Below are 26,632 nucleotides of genomic sequence, written 5' to 3'. Positions count from 1 at the left end.
TTTTTGGTTTTTCTCCGGTACCGGGAACCGAACTCACGACCTTGTGCTTGCCAGGCAGGCGCTTTGCCGCTGAGCTAAATCCCCAGCCCCGGTTCTTCTGATTATAGTTTTTCAACCTTTCTGTCTGTATTAGTCCATTTGCATTACTATAACAAAATATCAGGGGTGGGCAATGTATGTAAAAGAAGTCTATTTGTTCACTTCTGGATGGCACCCATTTCTGCTTGGCTGTGGTCAGGGCCTCATGAAGATGATGCACAGTGGCACATGCAGAAGAGATGACATGATGAGACACCAGGCTTGCTCAAGGGAACTAACTAACCAGGGCCCCATGAGACTACCTTAATCTCTTCTGATTACAGCACCACCAGTGATGCAATCACCTTGCAGTAGGCTTCACCTCTAGAGAGTTCCACTGTTTTTTTCAGCATGGCCCCATTAGGGACCAAGGTTCTAATACATGAATCTTTGGGGGACACACTTAACCCACACTAAAGCCATAGCACCACCTTAAGATGAAGGAAGATCAGCTCAGTGATCTCAGGGTATAAGAATACTATAGTTGGGGCTGGGGGTTTAGCTCCGCGGCACAGCACCTGCCTGGCAATCACAAGGTCGTGAGTTCGATTCCTGGTACCAGAAAAAAAACCAAAAAAAAAAAAAAAAAAAAAGAATACTATAGTTAATCTATAATCCCTGCACATCTTTTGTTTTGTTTTGTTTTTATTTCATTTTTTGGAGATATGGTGTTACTATATAGCCCAGGCTGGCCATGAACTCACAGTGTAGCCCAGGCTGGCCTTGAACTCATGGCAATCCTCCTGTCTCAACCTCCCAAGTGCTGGGATTATAGGCATGTGCCACCATACCTGGCAATCCGTGCACATTTTAAAGGTCATGTTTAGTAAGAGTCCCTATGTTGGAAGAAGTGATTTAATGATGGTACCTGTATTTGAGTTCTCTAGAGGAACAGAACCAGTAGAACATGTATAATTATAAAAGGGGATTTATTAGATGGGCTTACATGGTCAGAGGCTGGCTAGTGCCACAGTTACCATCTGCATGCTGGAGAGCAACGGAAAGTAGTACCCAGTCAGTCCAAGAAACTGGAAGCTTCAGAACAGGAGGGACCAATGATACAACTCCAGTCCACAGCTGAAGGCCCAACAACTCCCTGGAGAGGCACCAGTGGCTGATGTCCACAGACAAAGACAGCAGAAAATAAATGTGCAAACTCAGAACAAATGGAGCTTGTGCCAGGTGTGGTGGCGCACGCCTATAATCCCAGCACTTGGGATGCTGAGGCAGGAGGATTGTTGCAAGTTCAAGGCCAGCCTGGGCTACAAAGTGAGCTCAAGGCCAGCCTGAACTGCATAGCGAGACCCTGTCTCAAAAAGACAAAAAAAAACAAAAACAAATGGAGCTTGTATGGGTGGACCAGCTTCCCCTTTCTACTCTCTGTTCCATCCAAGCCACCTGTCTATTGGATGGCACCACCCACATTCTGATGGACTGTCCCTTCTCAGCTCACCGATGGTATGCCAGTCATCCCCGGACACACCTGGAAGTGTGCTTTAAGCAGTTTTCTAGGCACCTCAGTCAATTTGATACTGGGTTTAACCATCACAGTATTTAATCTTCATTTTAAATAGTATTCCTTACAAGATCCCTGGTTTTTACAAGAACAGTGGAGCTCCCCATGCGTCACTGTTAATGTGCCTATTAATCACATACCTGCCTTTTAGCATTTTAAAATAACCTGAGTATAGTGTTTTGTACAAGAGAATGAGTATGCTTTTACCTTGGTTTTGAATTCAGAGAAATACCGTACAGGTAGTAACTTGCTAGCTTTTATGACCCCCCCAGGCAGATTACCTAACCTTCTTAAATAGCATTTTCCTCATCTGTACATTATCTACCTCATAAGGAAGTTTTGTGGATTGAATGAGGTTGTAGCCATATGAAACAATTAACAAAGGTTCCAGTGCCTGTACGTGCTTAGCAACTGTTAGCTTCCTTCATTTTCTGCTTCCTTTTCCTTCCCATGTTTACTTCAGTGCCATATTTCTTAATTTAGTAAAAAATGTATTATGTGCCTGTTGGGACATTGTTCTAAGCATCGTATAGCTTTTGATGTATGCTTTTTAAATCTAAAATAAACCACTTCAACCTTGTTATAATTTTTTTATTTTGTCTTATTTTACATATCAGTATGACTTCATAAAATACATATGAGGGTTAAATTGGTATATTTTAGTACCATGGTTCTAAATTGACTTTTTCCTCCTAGAGTAACTAGTAAGGATAGTTGGCTGGTTACTACTCATAATTGGTATTGTTTTTTCTCCAGAGATTTTTGCTGTGTAGTTCAGGCTGGCCTCAAACTCAGTCATCCTCTTGCCTCAACCTCCCAAGTGTTCTGATTACATGTCCCCAGGTTTTGTTGTTGTTGTTGTTGAAATCATTGTTTGCAATGCATGATTTAGTTTGCTCCTGAATTGTACTGTGAGAGTTTTTATCTTACTTTGAATTTTTGTAGTTATCATTTTAAGGACCTTTTTTTTGCAGTACTGGGCACTGAACCCAGGACCTTCATGCTAAACTTTATCCCTGGGTATTTTTTATTTTATTTTTATCCACGAAGCATATACTTACCTATAAAGCAAGACTAAAATCTAGGTTTCCAGACTACAAGGATAGTTCTCTTAGCTGAATTCTATTGGAATAGTTTAATTTTTAATTTCTATGTTAGTCACTGTCCCATCAATGAGACACAATACCAGACAGCTACAATTTAAAGGAGAGGTTTATTTTAGCTCACAGTTTTCAGAGGATTCAGTCCATGGTTGTTGGCTCTCAGGAAGAAATGACTTGGCAAACTAAAGCTGCTCACCCCATGGCAGCCAGGAAGCAGAGAGAAGGGAGGAGATGGGACGAGGACAGCCCCTTCCAGGTCATGACCCCACCAGGCCCCACCTCCTAACAACACATTCCCCTATGATCTTGTCGGCAGATGACTCCACTGATAGGCATAGCACCCCCATGACGCAGTCACCTTCTACACACGAGCCTTTGGGGGACATTATAGATCTAAACCATAACGTTTCTCTAGTTAAATATTTTTTTCATGGCCCAGCTTTCAAAATATGTACCCAGATTTTAGCAGCCTGCATACATTTTCCAGTGTCCCACTCTTAGGAAAGCATAACTGGAAAAAAAAAGCTGCTTTTCAAAGTCATTTCATATATATGATTGACTGGTTACTACTGGTAATTGGTATTGTTTTTAAGCTTTTTTTTTTTTGGTACGGGGGATCGAACTCATGACCTCAGGCTTGCCAGGCAAGTGCTTAAGCCACTGAGCTATACTCCTGGCCTGGTATTGTTTTTAATACCATTTTAATCCTCATATATATTTTATGAAGCTATATTGGTATGTAAAATATGACTGGACAAATATATGTAAACTGATACAAAATTGTATGTGAGCTAGTGGTGAGGCTCAGGTAGGAGGATTGCTGAAGAGGAGCCTGGAAGCCAGGCATGGTGGCACTTGTCTGTAATCCCAGCACTTGGGAGGTTGAGACAGGAGGATTGCTGTGAGTTTGAGGCCAGCCTGGGCTACATAGTTCAAGGCCTGCGTGAACTACATAGCAAGAGCCTGTCTCACAAAAACAAAAACAAAAAATATTGAATCATCCCTAGTAACTTTTCCAGTAAGACTGGTTGTTTTGAGACAGGGTCTTACCCTGCAGTCCAGGCCAGTCTTGAACTTGTGATGTACCCAAGTTGCTCTACTAAAGCCTGGGATAACAGGTGTCCTGTAAGACTTTTAAAGCTCTTATTCATGTCATATTTTTAAAGAATAATGTATATTTGAGAAATTAGGGATTATTATTTTCTGGAGGTCTTGGACTAAAACGAGGTCTGAATTCGGGTATAAGCACAGTTAAAGATAGGGGTAGGGGGCCTGGGGATTTAGCTCAGTGGCATAGCGCCTGCCTGGCAAGCGCAAGGTTGTGAGTTCAATTCCTGGTACAGAAAACAAACAAACAAAAAAAGTTAGGGGTAGGGTAAGGCTCCAAGTTGAAAGTTTAATGACTGAACACAAAGGTCTTGGAGATAGAACCCTCTGACATTTGGAGTTTTTGGAAGAAACCTGGGAGAGCTGAAGAGAAAAACTTTGAATACTGATTTTTATAAATACCGAGTCAAACAGCCAGGTCTCTACATTATACCTTACAGGCAAGTCTGCTATATCAACAAAGCTTAACATACATAGACAGCTCCTAACCAGAATTTTAGTGTTGTGTTTAAATATGAAAGAAAAACTAAATACTACTAGATAGAAGAATGTCTCTGACATCAAAGACAGAGCAATAGATAACAAAAAGAACACTGCCCAAAAGATAATTCAGACAACAATAAAAGAGCAGGAAAAAAAAAAAAACCTTCCAGAAATCTAGAATTGATATCTTAAAGGCAAAAAAGAAGGTTATCACAGACATGAAATATGATTGGGGTTCATCAAAAAGGAAAACTGGAACATGCAGCAAACAACAAAGCGTTCTTGGAAACTGTAATTGTTGTATCTCTCAAAAATAAGAGGAAATCCAAGAAAGGAGGAAAAAAAAAAACAAAGAGACATTATAGTCTAAAGAGGTTTAATGTCTGATAAGATGAAAGAGCAAGTAGAAAATACAAGGGCAGAGGAAATCTTCCTTCTTAAAAAATAGTTCAGTGTTTCCAGACTGAAGGACCTATGTCTCTGAGAAAGTAAGATGTGTGTGATGGCACCTTGTAAAGTTTCAAAACACTGGCTGTCATAGGCCATGCATTGGCAGACCTGTTGTTGTGTCAGCAGTGCAGTAAGATACAGATCACAAGACTCTATGACCGTTGTGCTGCAAGAATTCTCCTATAAAGTTTAATAAGGATGATGATGATAATGATAATGATGACGTGGCTTTTCCATAGGCTAATGATTTCAAAGGCGGTTTTTTTCTTCCTTATTTCTGTTTTCCTTATCATGAATAAGCCACTAAATTTTGGGTGGGCTCCTGGAGTAGATATGGGAGGCACCTAGAAGATAAATCCATGCACTTGTATCTTTTGCCTGACTGACTTGCTGTTTGGGTGCCAAAGTGAAAGAAGTCCATACTCTACAGAGCTTTGCTCTTGCTAATCTGAAAACCCCTACCAGATTTTGTGATCTGGTTTAAATAAAAAATGTGTAAAAACAAGATCCCCAAAGCTTCCAGGGGAAGTGTATTAGTTTCCCAGGGCTGCTAATTTACTTTTTCAGGATTCTGGAGGCTCCCAGGCCAAGCATTGGCAAGGTCAGTTTATTCTGAAGCCTATCTCGTTGCGTTGCAGATGCATTCTTTCTTGTTCTGGAGTTCACTTCTTGTTTTCTGTTTAGAGAATTTTCTTTAGCCATTCTATTAGCCTAGATCTGATTGCAACATAATAAGTTTTTCTTCATCTGACAGTTCTTGATTTCTTCTTTGTTTCTGAGGGATGTTTTGCTGGGTGTACAATTGTGGGTGAACAGTTTTTTTCTTTCAGCAAATGAAAGAGGTGCCACTTTTAGCCTCCATGAGTTCCAGGATAAAACCCTTTGTCATTTGTTGTTTTTCTCATTGCCCCCAAGATTTTCTGCTCTTAAACTTTCAGAAGTGTGACTCTATCTTAGTGCAGACTTTTTGAAGGTTTGTTGTGTTTGGAGTTTGCTCAGCTTGACAAGCCTGTAAGTTTATGACTTGCCAGATTTAAGCGGCTTTTAGTTATTTCACTTCAGCTGCCTTTCCAAACCTTTCATTCCTTTTCTTTTTTCCAGGATTCTGATGATATAAATGTTAGATTTTGTTATAGTCTCACAGGGTTTTTTTTGTTTTGTTTTGTTTCAAAATATCATTCTTTTTTATTTCTACTTTTTATTTTGAAACAGGGTTTTGCTAAATCACTGATTTGCCCAGTGGGCTTGACTCTGTGATCCTTTTGCCCTAACCTCTCATTGTACTGGGATATAGACATGTACCACCTTGCTTGGTGTTATGGTTTGTGTCTGGGTGTCCCCGCAAAGCCACATGTGGTTATGGGGCGGGCTTTTAGAGATTATGATTGATCCATGGTCCAGTGTTGGAATTATGGATGTGAGTGCTTCATGTGCCTTGGGGTGGGTAGTTTGCATACAGTGTAAGGGAGGAAAAGAGGCTGCTTGCCTCTGCTCTGCCGCTCCTCCATTTTGCGCTTGCAACTTTTGCTATCCTCCACTGCCTTGAATGGTTGCCCTCTGCTGTGTGCCACCCTGCCTTGGAGCCAGCCTTGCATGGATTGAAACCTCCACAGACTGAGCTAAATAAACCTTTTCTTCTTTAATTTTGAGTGTTGGGTATTTTGTCTCAGCAATGAGAGAAGAGTAACCAAGATACCTGACATTGTTTTTCTTTTTTTCCAGTCAGGTTTGTTGGTACATTTTAGATATATATAATGATCACGTTCATCATAGAGAATTTGTACCCCACAGGTTTATAGTGCTCTGTGTTCATTTAGTGAGGCTTTATTTCTCTTCCAACAGAGTTGATAATTATTTAGTGAAGTAGTTTCATAATGATCTAATAATATTTCTGTCATCTTAGTGTTGGCATCTGTTAGTTTTTAAATTTAGTTTGAGATCTTCCCATTTCTTGATATTACAAATATTTATAATTGAAACCTACATTTTGAGTGTATATAAGATTCTGGATCTTTTCTCCCTTTCTCCCCCTCCCTTTCTCTCTTTATCTCTCCCTCCCTCTCTCCCTCCCTTCCTCCCTCCCTCCCTATCTCTCTCTCTCTCTCTCTCTCTCTCTCTCATAGGACGTTTGCACTGAGCTACATCCCCAGTCTTTTTTGGTATTTTAAATTTCGAGACAGGGTCTTGCTAAGTTGCCCAGGCTGCACTTAAACTGATGTTGTAGCTGGTGTTCTCTGGCACCGCTCTTGTGAGAAGGTAGCTGCATTGTTGCTGCCAGGTGGAGGTAGATCTCCAGGTTTTCCACTTAGCCTTCAGTGACGGCTAAGTGTGCAGAAAGGGATGCTGGTTTCTGTTGGCCAAGGATGGGAGTCCCCACATAGGCCTCCACTGATACCTCTCTGGCTGAGACGGGTAGCAGTGTGTTATTATTGCCTCCTATGTGCCTGCCTCTGATACCACAGAGGCAGAGACAGAGGTGGTGATGAAAGTCCTGACCCTCTGTTAGCTTCCCTTAACCTCACAGCAGTGGGGAGGTGGAGCATACCTTATTACTGTCAGGGGGTACAGGGGATGGTGGTAGAGTGCCAGGCCCCGAATGGTAAAGAAACGACCCTCTTTACCATCTGTTCTTGGCTCCATACTTGGTCTTCTCTGATACCAGCCTATAGGGTCAGGGAGGGAGGAGGGTCCCTGAATTGCCTGCTTATCACCTGGCAAGGGTGGAGGATCAGACTCAAATCAGCCTTTGCTGGCCTATTTTGGGGTGAGGCCCTGTGTTTTTGGTAGTTGACTGGAGTAAAGCGGTTATTGTCCTGAAATTTTTTCTTCTGCTAAGCCTCCCTCTTTCTGGTCTTTGGCTAGAGAAAGCAGATTTTTGTTTTTTGTTTTTATTTTTGTTTTTGTCTTGTTTTTTTGTCTTTTGGTGTTTCTGAGTCTCCAGCATGGAGATGTCAGGTCCAAGTTCAGAATACATAGGACATAAACAAAGAGAAAACCGGGAACTTAATGCTGATGTTTCACTTTATATGTATATGTAACAGTCATAACAGTCAGGGTTTTTAGTTGTACTTAGCAGAGGAATAAAGAAAATGACATCTGTCTCATCCTCCTGGAAGCGGTCACTGATTGATAATTTTACATTATATAAATTTGCTGCTTTGATTAAAGTTTAAAACAACTTATAAAAGATAACCCAAAGTCATGTAAAAATAATGACTGAAATGAAAAGGCTAAAAAATACTATTTTCTGACTTTCATGGTTACATAATTAAAATTAATAGCTAAATGAAACAATTTTTACTGCATTCTGTCTCAGAATTTTTGTCGGAAAAGCATAGTAGTTGAAAATACAAAGGAAATATATTAAGTATAGAGTTTTTAAAAATTAATGTGATACATTTAAAGAGAAAGTTTCAAAAGAGTAACAAGCTGTTATCAGTCATCAAAATATCTTCATTTAAGGGGTAACTTTATGTTCTTCCTGCTTGATGTTCTTTAGCCTGTAAAAAATACCATAAACTCATTGTGGTTTGTTAAAATAGTTATCAATTAGTATTTTAAATTATTATGGTTATATAATACTTTATATACAGGGCTTGACCTTCAATAAGAACTCTGCTTTTTAGTTTATTTCTTTTTTTTTTTTTTTTTTTTTTTTTTTCCCAGTACCAGGAATCAAACTCATGACCTTGTGCTTGCCAGGCAGGCGCTGTGCCACTGAGCTAAACCCTCAGCCCCCTTTTAGTTTATTTCATATTTAATGTGTATTTTAGAAGATTTATAATTGGTATTTACCATTTCCTTATTATTACAACTTACATTTAGATGTCATAGATGGAGCTTTTCAGGGGTGGCTGGGTCTAGGGTGTGTGATGCTGGGATTAATGATACAATGCTGACAGTAAGGAGTGCTTTAAGTTGTACTTAATGGTAGATTCTGGTCAGAGCTCAAAAGACCAGAATGCTGATAGGAATGCTACCTGTAAGGAAGAAGCTCAGGAAAGTTTCTTTTGGGAAAAAGAACTGCATTGGCTGTTGAACTCCAGATCATTTTTGTTATGCTTTGACAGAAAACGTATCTACATTTTGCTTGTGCCAGAGACTTCAGCTGAGACTGAGATTAAGGGCAGTGGAGTAGTTAATCTTGCAGAAGAAATTTCAAGACAGTCTAATGTTGTTGTGGTGGTATGGATACTGTTGGGGGCTTTTAGCCAGATCTGTGTTGAGAATCAAGAGCAAAGAGCCCAGCAGAATAATTTAGAACATTTTCAGTTTGGCCAGAAAGGAAACTTCAGTAAAGTTATAGCCAGTGAAGATGGAGCAGAGGAAATGTTTAGCTTGTACCATCATATGTTATAAGTGTTTAACTTTCTTTTCATCTGTACAGGGGGTCACAGCTAAGACTTACATCTCAGAGGAGACTTTGGACTTGGACTTTTCAGCAGTGCAGAAACTCTTAGGACTTTGGCAACCCTTAGAGATGGACTAAATGCTTTATGCATAAAGGGATGTTCGTGAGTCTTTGGAGAACCAGGGATGGAATGTTATGGCTTATATCTAGCTGCCTCTCCAAAGCCTCATGTGGTCATAGGTGAGGCTTTTTGGAGGTGGCTGGATCTAAGGTGTGTGATGCTGGGATTAAGGGTGCCCTGGGTATGAGCCTGGATAGAATATAAAGGACAGAAAGAGAGCAGTTCCCATTGGTTGTTGCTTGCTGCCTTTTGCCTGCCTTGCTTTGCCATGGACTGTTTCTCCTCTGTGATGTCCCTCTGCTACGCTACCCTGCTTTGGTGCCAGTTGATATAGAGTGAAACCTCTACAAATTGTAAGCTGCAATAAGCCTTTCCTCCTTTAGCTTTCGGTGTTGGGTATTTGGTCTCAGCAGTGAGAAAAGTAACTATGACAGTTATATACTGAAGGATATCATTCCTATAACATTCTTTTAAATTTTACATTTTTCAATTTAAAAAAATCTTACGTAGATTATTTGTCACAATCTCTAGTCCTCTTAATCATTCCTAGTGGAATGTTTGGCTGTCCTCGTAGGAAGTAATGGGACTGTACTGTGTGATGGCCTTTATTTGGGAAAGATGATGTCATCATGTGATGGCCTGAAGGAGTTATTAGGAGAACATAAGACTTTTGAGTCCTAGCATTTCTTAATAAATGCCATACTGTTGAAATCATTATTTTGTGTTTGGACTGGAGTGAACCTAGCTCCTAACTTAGCTATTGAGACTTAAAGAAATAAATCTTACTGACTGAATAGAATACATAGCTGAATAGAATGAAATACTAAATATTTTTCTCCTTGGGAAAGAGAAATATGGTTAGGAAGGAAAAAAGTTAATAAACAACTAACATCCTGTGTTACAGAATTTTGAGGCTAATTTTTGGCATTTGAAGTTGAGGAATACTTTGGATTTTTGTTTCTGTGATTTCTGTTTGAGTTTATTGCTGAAACATAAGATGCATGGTTATTAGACAACTCCTTAGTTTTAGAGAGTTTTGTATGTATCACTAAAAAGAACTGTTTTGTATGTATCACTAAAAAGAACATTTCTTTTCTACCTTGTTTACTACACATTTGACTTTTTTTATTGTGGTAAAAGTCCACATATGTTTTATTATTTTAACAATTTTAAGAACAGAGTTCAGTGGTATAATTACATTCACATGGTTATTCACTTATTAATCCAATCTCTGTCTTCTTTGTCATTGTTCCTTAAACTGTGTATCCATGAAATGATCACTCTCCATTCCCTTCCCCTTCCTGGCTCCTGTAACCATTCTGGGAAGAAGCCAGATTGGTGCTTGCCAACAGTCTTGTCTGCATCTGAAAGAAGGCACAAAACTCTGTAGCCTTCCTCTGAGAGAAAATGAGGATTTTTTTTTTTTTAGCTAGCACTGAAATGCTACAAATATGTATTTGTAATTATTTTTAAAAAAATATTTAAATTATGAACCTATCAAGTTATTCACATGCTATTATAAGGAATGGAGCATTTTAAAGGGTTTTTTTCCCCTTGTTTTTTCTCTGCTATCTTATGAGAAGTGAATAGTATCATATCAGCAAAATAAGTATGGTTGAGGGCACTGTAGCCCATACTGTAATGCCAGCCCCCCCAGGAGACTGACAAGTTTGAGACCAGTTGGGAAACAGACCATCTCACACACAAAAAAAATTATATTGTCCTTCTATACTTTGTGATTATCCCAGCCTCAAAAGAAGCAGAAAGTTAGAAAAGAATTGGGGAGAAACTGCCATGGATTTCCCAAAAATAGCTTTTTCCTTGTGTAAGAACCCACATTATTGCCAGGCAAGGTGGTGCACTCCTGTAATCCCAGCACTTGGGAGGTTGAGGCAGGAGGATCGCTGCAAGTGTGAGGCCAACCTGGGCTACAAAGTGAGTTTAAGGCCAGCCTGAATTGCATAGCAAAACTCTGTCTCAAAAAGACAGGAAAAAGAAAAAAGAATCCACATTATTATGTCTTTGGATTCCAAGTTTGTCTCTAGAAAGTTACTCTTAATTCATAAAATTATAAAATTACTGAACAGGTAGTTGAGATAGGAAGAAAATACCTTTTAGCATACTAGCATACTTCTTACCCCTCTCACACACACCCCAAAAAAGTTGAATAGTTGAAAGCCTGTCGCTGGAAGTGCTAGGGGAGGTAGATTCTGAAATGCTCCAGAGTTTAAGATAGGAATCAATGGTAGGACCGTGACTGTAGTTGGGCTCTATCATTCATGTCAATTAAGAAATAATTTTTCTGTGTATTGCTTCAGAGTATGGTTTTGAAAACTTTTAGCAGATTAAGTGATCAGCAAAGCTGCAAGATGAGAGATTAAAAAACATTGTAAAGGATTAAAAAGCATACTATAAGAAATAGATCATACTTTATAAACCCTAAAATTGAGTCCATCTTTCTAATCTTAGGTGAACCAAGAACCTATCTGATGCAGAAATTCATGTTCTTTCCTAAGCTGAGTAGTTTTTAAAAATTAATTGAAGCTGTGTGCGTGGCACATGTCTGTAATCCCAAGCACTATGGGAGACTGAGTCAGGAGGATTGAAAGTTTGAGTCCAGCTTGGGCAGTTCAGCAATTTGAGACTCTGTCTCAAAATGAAAAATAACTTCTTAAGTTGTAGCTCAATATGAAGGCCCTGGGTTCAGTCCCTGGTACTGCTCTCCCCAAATGTTGGTTGAAATCTTTTTTTCCCCTGTATTATTTAAAAAGGAAAAATATGTAATATATTTGAAAAATACCTAAATATAAGAGAATAATTAGAAAACTGTTGGACTACATATGCATACATATGAATATGTGCATACCTTTTCTTATCAAGATTTAAGATAAAGGACTGGTTGTGTAGCTCAACCAGTAGAGCACATGCTTACCATGCCCAGAGCCTTGGGTTCAATCCTCGGGCAGAGTATTGGGGGGACAAAAAGATTTAAAGATACTTGGTGATCTTTGTTTGATCCTTGTCACATATTTAACTTCAACAACAGGTTTTACAACAGATAACCACATGTATTTGTGGCAGTTTAAATCCATTCGTACCCTTTCTACCTACAACATTCCTGCAGGTTACAGTTTCTGTAAGTCCTCTGCCAGAGCAGAACTAGAATTCTCTTCTCTAGCCCAAAGTAGCATTTTTCCCCCCACTGCTTTCCAGGTTCTTTTGCTAAGTAAGCTATGTGACCCCTCATAACAACTGCCTGCTGCCTGATTCTAAAATCAGTACCAGATGTTTCAGGTTTTGTTAAAGCAGCACTCGGCTTCCAGGTATGAATTTCTGGTTTGCTTTTATACTGCTGCTTAATAGACCACTCTAAAACCTCCAAAATTTAGTAGCTTCCATGAATAGACACTTCTCAGAGAAAGTACAAATGGTTAATCCATGAAGAAATGTTCTACATGCTGGCCATTAGAGAAGTGCAAATTAAAACATCACTCAAATTCCATCTTATTCCATGAAGAGTGGCCATCATCAAGAAATCAAATAATAACCAGGCATGGTGGTGCACATCTGTAATCCCAGCACTTGCGAGGCTGAGACAGGAGGGTCATTTGGAGTTCAAGGCCCACCTGGGCTACAAAGTGAGCTCAAGGCCAACCTAAACTGCATAGTAAGACACTGTCTCAAAAAGACGGAAAAAAAAAAAAAAGAAATCAAATAATGAGAAATGCTGGCGAGGCCATGGGGAAAAGGAACCCTTCTACATTATGGTGGGAATGTAAACTAGCAAAATCACAATGGAGGTTCCTCAGAAAACTAAACCTAGAAATTCCATTTGACCAGCCATTCCACTTCTAGGTATCTTCTTGAAAGAAATGAAGATATTATATTACAGTGATCCATACATATCTATGTTTATAGCAGTATAATTCCTAATACCTAATTGTTGGAAGCAGTCTATATGTCTGTCAACAGATAAATGAATAAAAAAAAAGTGGTATTTATATACAATGGAGTAGTACTCTGCCATAAAGAAGGAGAAACTTGAGTCATTTGTGGGAAATAGATGCACCTTGAGACTATAATATTAAATGAAGTAAATAAGACACATAAGTTTAAATATTGCTTGATTTTTCGTATATAAGAAACCCAAAATATAAATAAAGAACAAAATAAAAGATAGATAATAGGAAGTAGGGACATAGCTCTTTCTCAGATGGGAAAGGGACCAAGAGATGGGGAGGATGTTAAGATGTGGGATATCCATATACCAACTCCACACAAGGAATATGAACATTATGCACTTTAAACATGTACTGTAGTAAAAATAAATCAATCAACACCAGTCATTCAGTTCTACAGCTTCATTCATTGTTGGTAGTTTCCCCTCTTCTACCCACCCACACCTAACTTGCCACAGAAGTTTCTGTGACACAGGATTAGAAAGAGCTGATTTCAGATCTGGGGCAAGGAAGTTACAAGATAAACCTAAAACACTGGAACATCTTGTTGTGCCAGAATGTAAGGAAGTGTTAGAATGAAAAAAAAAAAAATGAAGGTAACATATCAGAAAGATACAGGAGCTAGCCTGAAAGGGAGTTCTCATAGTCAAATATGGGACAGTGGCTGTACCAAAACACATGAAAATCCCTAAGCCCATGCAGATAATAAGTGGACAAGTAAATTGGTATGCAAGTTTTAAAAAGAAGGGGACTATCAAATTAAAAACATTTTGTACTATAGAATAAATAAAAAGATACAAGGTTATTACATTGTACATACTCCTAAAGCACTATTATATGAGTGTGACCCATCTCAGCTTTTATTTATTTACATAATTTGGTTTCATTTATTAACTGCTTGTGCTTCTATTTATTCAGTTATGTGTTTATTTTTAGTTTTTCTTTTAACTGATACATAAAACATAACAATTGTACATATTTATAGGGTACCATGTGATATTTTGAAATGTATATTATATCATGTTTAAGTCAGTTTAAACATTTATCTCCTTAAGTGTTTCCCTTTTCTATTGTTGAAACAAAATACCTAATACCCACAAGTTAAAGGAGGAAAAGTGTTATAGTTTGTGTCTAGTTGCTCCCCTCCCCCCCACCAAAGCCTCATGCGGTCACAGGACTTTTTCAGAGGTGGCTGAATATAGAATGTGTGATGCTGGGATTAAGGTATGTGATCAGTTCACTGAGTGGGTTGGCACTGCCCTAATCCCAGCAGCCCAGATAGAGTATAAAAGGGGCAGGGAAATGCAGTTGAGGTCTGTTGATTTTGCTGTTTTCTGCCCACCGTGAACTGTTCTGTGCAAAGCCACGCTTCCCTGGAGCCAACTGATTATGGGCTGAAACCTCTACAGACTGTAAGCTAAGTAAACTTTTCTCCCTTTAACTTTGGGTGTTGGGTTTTTTGTCCCAGCAGCAAAAAAAGTAACTAAGACAAAAGGTTTATAGTTTGTAGAGGTTTCAGTTGATGGTTGGTTTGAAGACAGGGTGGCATGGCAGAGGGGCATTTAAAAGGAGAAACAGTCTGTGGAAGGGCAGGCAGAATGTAGTGAGCCTGCCTTCTGTCCTTTCCTTTTTATTACATCCAGGCTACAAGCCAATTTGTTGGTACCACCCACCCCAAGGGTGAGCCTTCCAATTACCCACACCCAGATCTATGCTTAACAAATCAGTAGACTGATTTAGTTATCACATATACCCTTAATCCATAAAAACATACCCTAGATCCAGCCGCCTCCCAAAAGCCCCACCTATTAGTATATGAGGCTTTGGAGGAAAATCAAGATACAACCCATAGCAGCATTTATTTCTTTATGGTGACAACATTTAAACTTTTTTGTTGTTGTTTTGTTTTTTTTGAGGTAGGGTCTCACTCTGTAATTCAGGTTGGCCTTGAACTTACTTTGTAGCCTAGGCTGGCTATCCTTCTGCCTCAGCCTCCTGAGTGCTGGAATAACAGACCTGTGCCACCACTCTTAGTTGAGATCAACATTTTTATTTTTAATTAATTAATTCATTAATTAATTAACTGTCGTTTTGAGACAGGGTTTCACTATGCAATTTAGGGTGGCCTTGAAGTCATTTGGTACCTCAGGCTGGCCTCGAACTTGCAGCAGTCCTCCTGCCTCAGCCTCCCGAGTCCTGGTATTACAGGTGTGTGCCACCACGCCCAGCAGAGATAAACATTTTTATGTTCCATATATGAATGAGATCAGATGATACTTGTCTCTCTGTGCCTGGCTTCTGTCACTTAGCATAATGATCCGCAGCTCTGTCCATGTCATAATAGATGACAGGATTCCATTCTTTTTATGGCTAAACAGTATTCTATGTTGGATCTGTACTACATTTATGTTTTCATTAGTTGATGGGCAAAGTAAATTTAGAAAAATAAGATAAATTGGTGAATATTTAAAAGTTAAATAATTGAGCTGGGTGTGGTGGCACACACCTGTAATCCTAGCACTTGGGAGGCTGAAGCAGGAGGATTGTTGTGAGTTCGAGACCAGCCTGAGCTACAAAGGGAGCTCAAGGCCAGCCTGAACTGCATAGTGAGACCCTGTCTCAAAAAGACCAAAAATAATTAATTAATTAATTAATTAATTAAGGTTTATTGTACAAATTGACTAATCTCTGCTTAAGTTTGATTTGTTGTGTTTATGGACTAAACCAATTTATAGGGCTGGGAATATAGCTCAGTGGCACAGCGTGTGCAGGGCAAGCTCAAAGTCCTGAATTTGATTCCTGGTACCAAAAAAAAAAAAATTTGTAATTGACATTAATAATTTTTCATTTCTCTAAGTTTTAAAATTGTACTTTATAGCTTTTAGAAGCTTATATTTATAATTTAAATAGAAAGTGATAATTATTGTGGGTTTTTTTGTTTTTTTGTTTTGTTTTTTTTTCTCCGGTACCGGGAACCGAACTCACGACCTTGCGCATGCCAGGCAGGCGCTTTTGCCGCTGAGCTAAACCCCCAGCCCCAATTATTGTTTTTTGTATTAAAGAAGTAGTCACAATTAGATTGATTTATGTGGGAATTTTTCAGTCTGAAGTACCTAATGATTTCTGTTACCTGACTAACTTTTTCCATGTGAATGTAGTGTGAGCAGGCATTTTGGAAAGATGATTTCTTTCCCAACTTCGGTTGCTGGCAGCCACCTGCACATAGGCAGGGCTCATAAGGAGTGTGGGGGTCTGGGGTTTCACTGGCCTCTGGGCCAACACCAGACCTTTTGAGTTTGCAGAAATAGCTGTGCTCCAGAGAGAAAGCTTAATTCCAGCTCTTCTAGAGGTTCCTCCTCTGGTGCTAACTACTTTTTAGCAGTTGCAGCTTGACCTGAGCTTTAAGGCCGAGGAGAGCTATGGAAAACAGTCCACTTAGATGTACACTTTCAGTCAGCCAAGGAGAAGGGTGAACAAGGAGAGCATCCATTGGCTTCATTGATGGCGAGTTCACACAGAACAAAAGAAATTATCTTAAGAGTCTTAAACAAAGTGACATGCTTCTAATTATAGCATAAAAGAATTTAAACATGAAGTGAGGTGGAAACACTTCTCCATATATTAATTTGTTGAGAGAATGATGTTTCTGAATGAGACTCAGATTCATGATTTAGAATATTAGGGAGACGAGTATATAAAACCAGAAAAATGTACAAAAAAGGAGAAAGATCAAATGGAGGCAGTGCAACAACTAAAGATATAATAGTGAAGAATTCTTGTTTGGAGGAATGATTGAAAGGAGTTCATTGAGTTTCCACCTCAAATGTGAAAGGTGGTCGGCAGGCAGAGGAAACTGCTTACAAAAGAAAAGTAACCAGCAAGGCACCAGATTGCTCCCCCTGTGACACTGGAAACTAGAAGGTAGCAGAATAACATCTGCAGATTACTAAGAATTGTGCCAGCATATACTTGTGTGGTTAAAATATTTGCAGATATGCGGAACTCAAGGCTGTATTTGTCAGGTGCTCCTTCTGGAGAAAGTTCTCCCAGGAGTCTCACTATATAATTCCCAACAGAAACTTGAAGTTTTCTGTTTTCCTACAAACACAAGAAAGAAAACAGTGGTAAGCAAATAAACCTTACAGTATATTTAAGTGGATAATGATGTTCAGTAAATCTCCAACTTAAAAACATTTAAGTTTTAGGGCCGAGGATGTAGCTCAGTGGCACAAGTGCCTGCCTGGCAAGCGCAAGGTCCTGAGTTCGATTCCCGGTACCAAAAAAAAGCATTCAAGTTTTGAATAGTACAAGTGTACTATGTATTCACAGGTACTATATAAGATTCACTTTGTCAGATTACAAACTAATCACACTTAGGAACGTTCTCTGGAACGGAACTGAACAGATTTGTAAGCCAAAGATTTATTGTATAAAGCATATATCAACTTACATTTCTTTTTTTTTTTTTTTTTTTTTTTGGTTTTTTTCTGTACTGGGAATCGAACTCACTACCTTGTGCTTGGCAGGCAAGTGCTGTGCCGCTGAGCTAAATCTCCAGCCCCTCAACTTACATTTCTGTTCTGTATGTTTCTTGAAGGTTTACAGCTGATAAAGAAGCAACATTAGACTCACGCTCTGTCCCTTTGGCAAAATCCTCGGTGATACTCTGTTCTAGTGGGATGCATATACAGTAATTTCTGATTGCTTTTTTATAAAGATAGCCAGATTGTTTAGTTCTAGCTCCATTTATTATTGGGGATTGCACTAGGTGTGGTGGCGCACGCCTGTAATCCCAGCACTTGGGAGGCTGAGACAGGAGGATCATTGTGAGTTCAAGGCCAACCTGGGCTACATAGTGAATTCAAGGCTAGCCTGAACTACCCAGTGAGACCCGGTCTCAAAAAAAAAAAAAAAAGAAAAGAAAAGAAAAACCTGGGGGTCGCAAAATGTTGATATCCTGGCATTCTGTTTCATTCATAGTTAGGATACCTTATTTAGAGGTGCTTCTCTTCATCTCTTTGGTTACTCAATGATCTGTCTGCATAGGGAATGCACAATAAGTGTTTGATTCTTCTCACTTTACCATTTATAAGAAACCAATTGGTTCTGTGTCATATATTTGGAGTATACCATTATAAACTCATGTAGTTCAATATGTGCAGTAGGTTTTCACTTCATTGTAATTATTATCATTTTTTGGTAGTACTGAGGCTTGAACCCAGGGCCTGATACCTGCTAGGCAAGAGCTCTGCCACTGAGGTATATCCTCAGTCCTTTTTATTTCTTTACTTTGCTAAGTCACCCATGCTGGGTTGGAATTTGCAGTCCTCCTTGTTGAGCTTCCTGAATAACTGGGATTACAGATACGTAGTTCCTACCATGCCCTGTGCTTTTGTTTTTATTGAAGTTCACACTGTCTCATCTATTGCCAGTGCTATCAAAGAAGGTTACAGGATCTTGATAATCTTCAACTGGTGAAGAAAAGGATAATATTTTTTGTTTTGCTTTGTTTAGCTTTTGTAAAAATCTGAGAATGTTTTCTGTGCTTCTGGAAAGATGAATTAAGAATCCATTTCTTTCCTAAGATATGTGAAATTTAGTGATATAATCTGTGTGTGTGTGTGTGTGTGTGTGTGTGTGTGTTTACACTGAGCTAAATCCCCAACCTTTCTATTTTTTTATTTTGAAACAGGTTCTGGCTAAGTCACTGAGTTGCCCAGACTGATCTGGAACTTGTGACCCTCTTATCTCAGCCTCCCAAAGTGCTGGAATTAGAGAGATGCACCATCACACAGGCTAGTGATACAAACTTCTATACAGTCTTTAGGTAGATGTCTTAGAACTTCTAAAACAACACTGCTCAAGTGTTTTTTTTATTTTTTGTTTTTTGTTTTGTATCAGGAATTGAACTCAGGACCTCGCACTTACCAGGCAGGTGTTGTGCCACTGAGCCATATCCCTGCATGTATCTGCAGAGAGTAATTGTTTTACTTCCTAGTATATGTGGAAACTCAAAAGGAATGGTTGGCTGAGTGTGGTGGTGCATCCTAGCAGTCCCAGAGCTCTGAAAAGCTGAGGCAGGAGGATCAAAAGTTTGAGCCTACACTGGGCAGTTTAGCAACTTAGCAAGACCCTGTCTCAAAAAATAAAAAAGGCCTGGGGATAGAGCTCAGTGCAATAGCCCTAATTTCAATCCCCAGTACTGCCTCAGAAATGAAATAAATAAAAATTTGGAAAAGGACTAAGAAGGTAACTCAGTGAGAATGTCCTGAGTTCAATCTATAAAAAAGAAGACAAAAAATAATCTTTTTCCAGCAACAGTTAGAGGCATATGTAATTGACTTATTCAGTCAATAAATATTTTGATGCTTGCACTAAGCCAACTCCACAGTAGAAACTCTGGAAAATTAAAATATATTTATCACAAAATCTACTTATTAATTTATGTTTGAATCAGCTGTCAGGACTGATTTTAAATTTATTTCTTCTTTCAGATTTATCACGAAATCGCCTCTCAGAAATTCCTATAGAAGCATGTCATTTTGTTTCTCTTGAAAATCTCAACTTGTACCAAAATTGTATTCGGTATATCCCAGAAGCAATTATAAACTTGCAAGCTCTAACATACTTAAATATTAGGTAAGAATACTGTTTCTTTAAAGATTTTGTTTGTGTTAAATAGTCTTTTCCTTTTTCCTAATCTCTTTTTATTTCAGTGTTTATGAACATTTATGTTATCTGTTCATATCAGCAGTTTCTGTATGTGTCCTTAAGATATATTGAATATATTGCTTTATTTTCTCTTTATTTTTGGCTTAGCATTCAAACCTGACTAGCTTTTAGCTGAGGAAGTGTGCAAAGTCTTGTCTAGCAGACTTGTAATAGTGATCCTCTAATTACATTTTCACATTAATTTCACCAAATAAGAATATTAAACTGTGTTTACTTAGCTAGAAGAGAGCTAAATAAAATGGAAAAATATTATGTCACAAAAAAAGTAAGAATAGTAGATCTAGCTGGCAGTGGTGGCAAATGCCTATACTCCTGGCACTCAGGGGGCTGAGGCAGGAGAATCGCTGTGAGTTCAAGGCCAACCTGGATTACAGAGTGAGTTTATGGCCAGCCTGAAATGCATAGTGAAACCCTGACTCAAAAAGACCACCCCCAGAAAATTATTTATTTATATGTATATATTTATAGTAGATCTGAAATTATTCATTTGGTTCTTGTGACTATTTTTTGTGTATTAAGCTCTGAGTATATAAATTTATAAATATATTTATTCAGCTCACCTCTATTTTTTCACATCTTGTAAGAACTATTTTATTTCACAGGCATGCAAAGGTTAAAAAGCTAATTGAGAATGTGTACAAATATAGGAAAGTATAAATTTATCAAAATGTTGTTATCTGAGTTATATTATTATAGGTGATCTTTTCTCCTATTTTTCCAGGCTTTTAGTCAAAAAGTTTAAAGCATTTTCCTCTTGTCATAAAATATCCTTTGGAAATAGTTTATAAGTAATACTTTATTGTAGTATATTTATATACTTTTTAAACCCTGTTTTCCTGAGATACTTACTTTTTTTTTGAGACAGGGTCTTGTTTTGTACTTTAGGCTGGACTTGCACTAAGTATGTAGCCCAGGATGGCCTCAAACTCATGGCAATCCTCCTACTTTAGCCTCCAGAGTGCTAGGATTACAGATGTGCGCCAGCTGTATCACACCCAACTGATACTTAGCTTTTGCCAGTTTTTTTATTTTGTTTTTGTATATGGTACTGGGAATACCATATACATGGTATTCAAGGCCTTTGCACTGAGCTATGTACCTAGTTGTTTTGATTTCTTTGGTTTGATTTGATTTTGTTTTTGATACAGGGTCTCACTATGTTTTTTTTTTTTTTGGTCCCAGGAACTGAACTCAGGACGTTGCGCTTGCTAGGCAGGCTCACTATGTATTCTTACAACAGAGTTAGAGGCTTTTTTTCTTTTTTTTTTTTTTTTTTTCTGAGACAGGGTTTCACTGTATAGTTCAGGCTGGTCTTGGACTCACTTTGTAGCCCAGGCTGGCCTGGAACTTGCAATGATCCTCCTGTCTCAGCCTCCTCCTGCCTCAGGTTCCCAAGTGCTGGGATTACAGGTGTGTGCCACCATGCCCAGCTCTAGAGGCATTTGTTTAAATGACTTATTCAGGCAATTAATAAATATTCAGTCAATTAATAAATATTTGAACTCACTATGTAACCTAGGCTGGCCTTGAGCTCATGGTGATCCTCCTGCCTCAGCCTTCCCAGTGCTGGAATTATAGGTGTGCCACCATGCCCAGCCCCATCTGTTTTTTTATTTTTTATTTTGAGACAGGGTCTTGCTAAGTTTGCCCAGATTGAGCTGGAACTTTCCTTGCCTCAGCCTTCCAGAGTGCTGGGAGAACAGGTGTGCACCCCAAAGCAAGCTACAAAAATACTTAGTTTATGGATGAGGAATCTTCATATAACCCAGATAAGTTCAGGGCTATGCATAAACCTACAAAGCTGACAGTTGATGAAATGAAGAGTAGAACACAAATCTGCTAACCTGTTTACTTAGATTTGAGTCTAGAATAAGAGAGACGGAAATTTTTCTTCAGTAGTAGCATCTGACTCCTCTTTTCTTACTCATTTAGTCGGAACCAACTGTCAACATTGCCAGTACACTTGTGTAATTTACCATTGAGAGTCTTAATTGCTAGTAATAACAAATTGGTCTCACTTCCAGAAGAAATTGGACGTCTCAGACATTTGACGGAACTTGTAAGTTAATATTTTAACTTTTGATTGTGCAGTGTGTCTCCAGCCATACCATACTCTTCCATATGTTAACAATCTATTCTTAAGATGTGGTTTTGAGTTTTTTTCCGATGTTAGACATGCACTGTACAGTACTAAGTGATCAGTGCACAATTCCTTGACAATTCCTTGAGAAAGGACCGGAAGTACAAATCTCGTAGACATACACAGAATAGAGAAATGTGATTAGAATTATGTACTAACCAATATTGAATGATTTCCATGTTATTAAACTTTTGTGATATTAGTTAATACTACATTTGACTACATTTGACTTTTCAAGTTAAATTTTGTAATATCAAATTTTTTTTTTTTTTTTTTTTTACATATTTTGAGATAGGGTCTCACTTTGTAGTTCAGGCTGGCCTTGAACTCAGTATGTAGCCCAGGTTGGCCTTGAATTTGTGATGATCCTTCTGCCTCAGCCTCCGGAGTACTAGGATTACAGATGTGCACCACCACACCAGCTTTAATACCATCAATACTCTAATTTTCAGTTAGTTTTATAGGAGAATGGATACTTAAAATGTCAAGGTTTTGAGCCTGGCATGGTGGTGCACGCCTGTAATCCCAGCACTCAAGAGGCTGAGGCAGGAGGATCATTGTGAGTTCAACGCCAGCCTGGGCTACAAAGTGAGCTCAAGGCCAACCTGAACTGCATAGTGAGACTCTGCCTCAAAAAGACAAAAAAAAAAAAAGTTAAGTTTTTTTGTTTGTCTTACTGTATTTGAAGTATAACTATAAAATAATTTACTGCCATATATTTTTCTAAGGTGTTTACTTGAAATTTACCTACCTTCCACTGTAAATTATAAGGAACTATCTCTTGTGTAAATGTTCTGGGTACAGGAATGAGACTTTACTCACTGGGCATAGTGGCACATGCCTGTAGTCCTAGCACTCCCGGAGGCTGAACCAGGAGGATTACAAGTTCAAGCCCAACCTGGGCAACTTAATGACACCAAGTTTCAAAGTAAAAAATAGAAAGGGAGTGGGATAATACAGCTCAGTGTGAAGGCTCTAGGCTCATTCCTCAGTACCAGGAGAAAAAAGAAAAAGAATTTTCTCGTTTAATCACTGTGATTAATATAAGCTGAGTGCTAAAATTGTCTTCATTTTATAGCTGAGGAAAGTACCACTTAGGTTAAATAATTTGCCCAAGGTTACATAGCAGTAGAATTTGGAACCAGTTATCTTGATGGAACCAGTTATCTTCATTTCTGAAATGCTGAAATGAAATTCTGTCCATTGAGATTGAAGAGTATAGTTCCTTGTGGGTTTATTTACAAAGATGTTTATCATAAACAGAAAAGGTTATGTAATGTTAATCTAAATGGACAAATTAGGACAGTTTTTACATGCATTTTGCATATAAGAAGTTACATGTAAAAACTCACAGACATTAATCCTACAGTCTAGATTTTAGACTAGTTTTAGAGCCACTTAGACCTAGGAAATGTCCAGAGTGTACATTTGTTGGCATTTATTCAGTTTGGATTGATAACATGAACTAGTTGTAAATTATACTCCAATTCAAATTCTCATTTTCAAGTCATTTAAAACTTTATTTTCTACTTTTCTTTCTTTGTTTCTTTTTTTTTTTTTTTGTCTTTTTGAGACAGGGTCTTGCTATGCAATTCAGGCTGGCCTCGAGCTCACTTTGTAGCCCAGGTTGGTGCTTGCAATGATCCTCCTGCCTCAGCCTCCCGAGTGCTGGGATTACAGGCATGCTCCACTACACCCAGCTTTATATTCTACTTTTTCAGTCCTACTTACTCAAAAGATAGATATGTTTCAGTAGCTGCCTTTAGTTTTTATTCTTTCCATCATACAAAGAGCTTTTACTGGCAGAAGAATCTGTTCCTTCAAGCTCCTGATTCCTCCCTGATGGTCTTTCTGCAACATCCAAATTGTCTCTTCCCTTTGTTTCACCTCATTTTTCAGTGAAAGTAAATGATGTCTTTCAGCATATGTTTTCTGAAAGATATTTTATAAATTGTTACCACCTTTTTAGTCAAACTAGTTTTCCTTTTCACCGTCTTTTAGAACCCTCCAGCCTTGGTTGCCTAGAACATTGGATTAAAAAGTCTAGCTCCTGGTTCTGCTTCAGGCACTAATTAGCCGGAAAGTGAAAATTGCATTGTTTTCTCTAAGAGTATTTTGAGAAAACTAAAAAGTAACGTCTGAATCTTACTGAAGTTTTTACTGAAGTAGTCTGACTTTCTAAATATTACTTATATGTTGGAAGAATTTTACAGGTTAATGTGCAGCTTGGATGATTTCTTAACCTAGGAGGCTTCCCACTGTTTCACATGATAGTGGGTTTACAAATTATTCTGGCTGTCAGAATCATGGAATTCTGAGTTTACTAATCTTGGAACCTGTCCGTAGTCTCTTTTCAGAATCATTAGAATCAAGGTGTTAACCAAGATTCCAGAAGGCCTAACTGACACATATTTAGAAACAGATTCATAGAGTTGGGTATGGTGGTGTATGTCTCTAATCCTAGCACTTGGGAAGCTGAGGCAGCAGGGTTGCTATGAGTTGAAGGCCAGCCTGGGCTACATAATGAGTTCAAGGACAGCCTGAACTGAATAGTAAAATCCTGTCAGGCTGGGGATGTAGCTTAGCCATGCAATGCCTGCCTGGCAAGTGTGAGCCCCTTCGTTTGGATCCCAGTACAAAAAAACCCTGTTTCAAAAAACAACACAAGGGGCTGGGGATTTAGCTCAGCGGCAAAAGCGCCTGCCTGGCAAGCGCAAGGTCGTGAGTTCGGTTCCCGGTACCGGAGAAAAACCAAAAAAAAAAACAAAAAACAAAAAACAACACAAAATCAGTTTCATCAGATGCTAATAGAATAGTCCCTATTTTTTTCATAGCCTGTGAGTATGTGTGTGTGTGTTTTTAAAACTGGGATTGGGACGTTGTGTTTGCCAGGCAGGTGCCTTTCCATCAAGCTGTACCCCCAGCCCCATGTACGTATTTTCCCCACACATTCAGTTTGGTACTTTGAGTCATCTGTGCATTTTAATTCATATTCTTGATCAGTCAGACTGGTATTTTGAAGATGGGTTTTTTTCTTCCAAATAATTGTATCGTTTTGTTTTCCTAGTTTCATTAGAATAATAGAAAATAAAATATTTATTTTGATATTGTACTTTTTCCTACTTTACCTTTTGACTAACATTTTCCTTTGATCTAATAGTATAGGCCTCCTAGTCACATATTAAGTCATTTAATTGTAGTTCTCAAAAATTCATGTTAATCTATATAAAATGTACAGAATCAGTCAAAACTTACTTTTTAAACATATTTTTAAAATATGTGCAACTTTATTTTTTGTGGTGGTGGGAATCAGATCCAAGACCCGGCCTGTGCTAGGCAAGTGTTCCATCATTGAGCTGTATTCCTACTCCAGTGCTAGTCAATTTTCAAGTTAAATGTGAATATAAAGTGTAGAATTATTTTTAGACACAAAAGCACAAGCTTTTGGTACTGAGAAGGACTCTGATATTATCCTATCTAATCTCATCTGATGGTTTAAAGCAGGCAAGTTTGTAATAAGAACAATCTTTACTTTGTATCCTTTTGAAATAGGATGCCAGCTGCAATGAAATTCAGACTGTACCTTCCCAAATTGGTAATCTGCAGGCTTTGCGAGACCTAAATGTAAGAAGAAATCACTTAGTATGTTTGCCTGAAGGTAAGAAACTGAAAGAATTGTCTTGTTATTTGTCTTTTTATTTTAAGGACCACAGACTGATTGGCAGAAGACAAAAGTATTTAAGTTAGGCCAGTGTTTGAGAGCTGATACTTTATTTAATAGTGGTATCTGTTCTATTGTAGGGTTTTTTTTTTTGAGACAGGGTTTCGCTGTGTAGTTCAAGGTGGCCTTGAACTCACTTTGTAGCTCAGGCTGGCCTCAAACTCAGTGATCCTCCTGCCTCAGCCTCCTGAGTAGTGGGATTACAAGTGTGTGCCACCACACCCGGCTTCTATTGTAGATTTTTAAGGGCTCTTCAATGAAAAGTTTTGTTTCTGTTTCAGTACTGGTAATTGAATCTAGAGCCTTGTGTATGTGCAAGTGCTGTACCACTGAGCTACAGCCCTAGCCCTCAGTAAAAAGTTTTGATAACTATTAACCACTGATTTTGTTTTTATGAATTACCAGTTGATGTAATTGGTAACTCAGGGTAGGGCCACTGAAAATTTCAGCAAGTGTGACTATGGGAGAAATGTAATGTTTTTAATTTTTTTTTTTATTTTAAAGAGTAAAAGAAGGATAGCATAGTAATAGGGGGGCTTACTGAATTACAGTCAAAGTGGTAGGAAATTATCAATGGTGGTTGTTTTACATATTGTTATCTACAAGATAGTTTCTCAGGAAAACAAGTAGACAATAGTGAGCTACAGACAAAAGTGGTAGGTTATATCAGTGGTTGTTGTACTATACTTTGGTATCTTCAAAGTGGCTTCTAAAGAAAATAAATAGAGCTATACATGAGTGACCAATTGAATATTCATTGACTATTCTCAATGGTTGTTGTAGGAAACACATAATAATGAACATACATCCATTTATGAAATAGCATAGGAACAATACAAACATTACAGAGTTATGGACAGATTAGTAGGAA

At 38.3% G+C, this 26,632-nt stretch overlaps 1 protein-coding gene across 8 annotated transcripts in view; it reads left to right on the top strand.

Moving 5' to 3' along the window:
* Window positions 1-26,632, top strand: part of Lrch3 (leucine-rich repeats and calponin homology (CH) domain containing 3) — an 88,306-nt gene that overhangs the window by 8,440 nt on the left and 53,234 nt on the right. For 7 of the 8 annotated variants that reach the window (XR_001233690.1, XM_005383086.2, XM_005383084.2 and 4 more), the window contains exons 2-4: window positions 19,663-19,807; window positions 21,833-21,959; window positions 25,593-25,698. Coding sequence is in view for 7 of the 8 variants with exons in the window: in XM_005383086.2 (XP_005383143.1) it covers window positions 19,663-19,807; window positions 21,833-21,959; window positions 25,593-25,698 (378 nt within the window). In the remaining variant the exon portion in view is untranslated. Of the gene's footprint in view, window positions 1-18,878; window positions 18,964-19,662; window positions 19,808-21,832; window positions 21,960-25,592; window positions 25,699-26,632 lie in introns of those variants that run through there. The other variant, XM_005383089.2, reaches the window with a different exon arrangement.

Source organism: Chinchilla lanigera, unplaced genomic scaffold (genome assembly GCF_000276665.1).
Source record: "Chinchilla lanigera isolate Chin_1 unplaced genomic scaffold, ChiLan1.0 scaffold00019, whole genome shotgun sequence".
NCBI lineage: Eukaryota > Metazoa > Chordata > Mammalia > Rodentia > Chinchillidae > Chinchilla > Chinchilla lanigera.
Note: the sequence above shows the minus strand (reverse complement) of the source record. Positions and strands in the feature narration are given on the sequence as shown.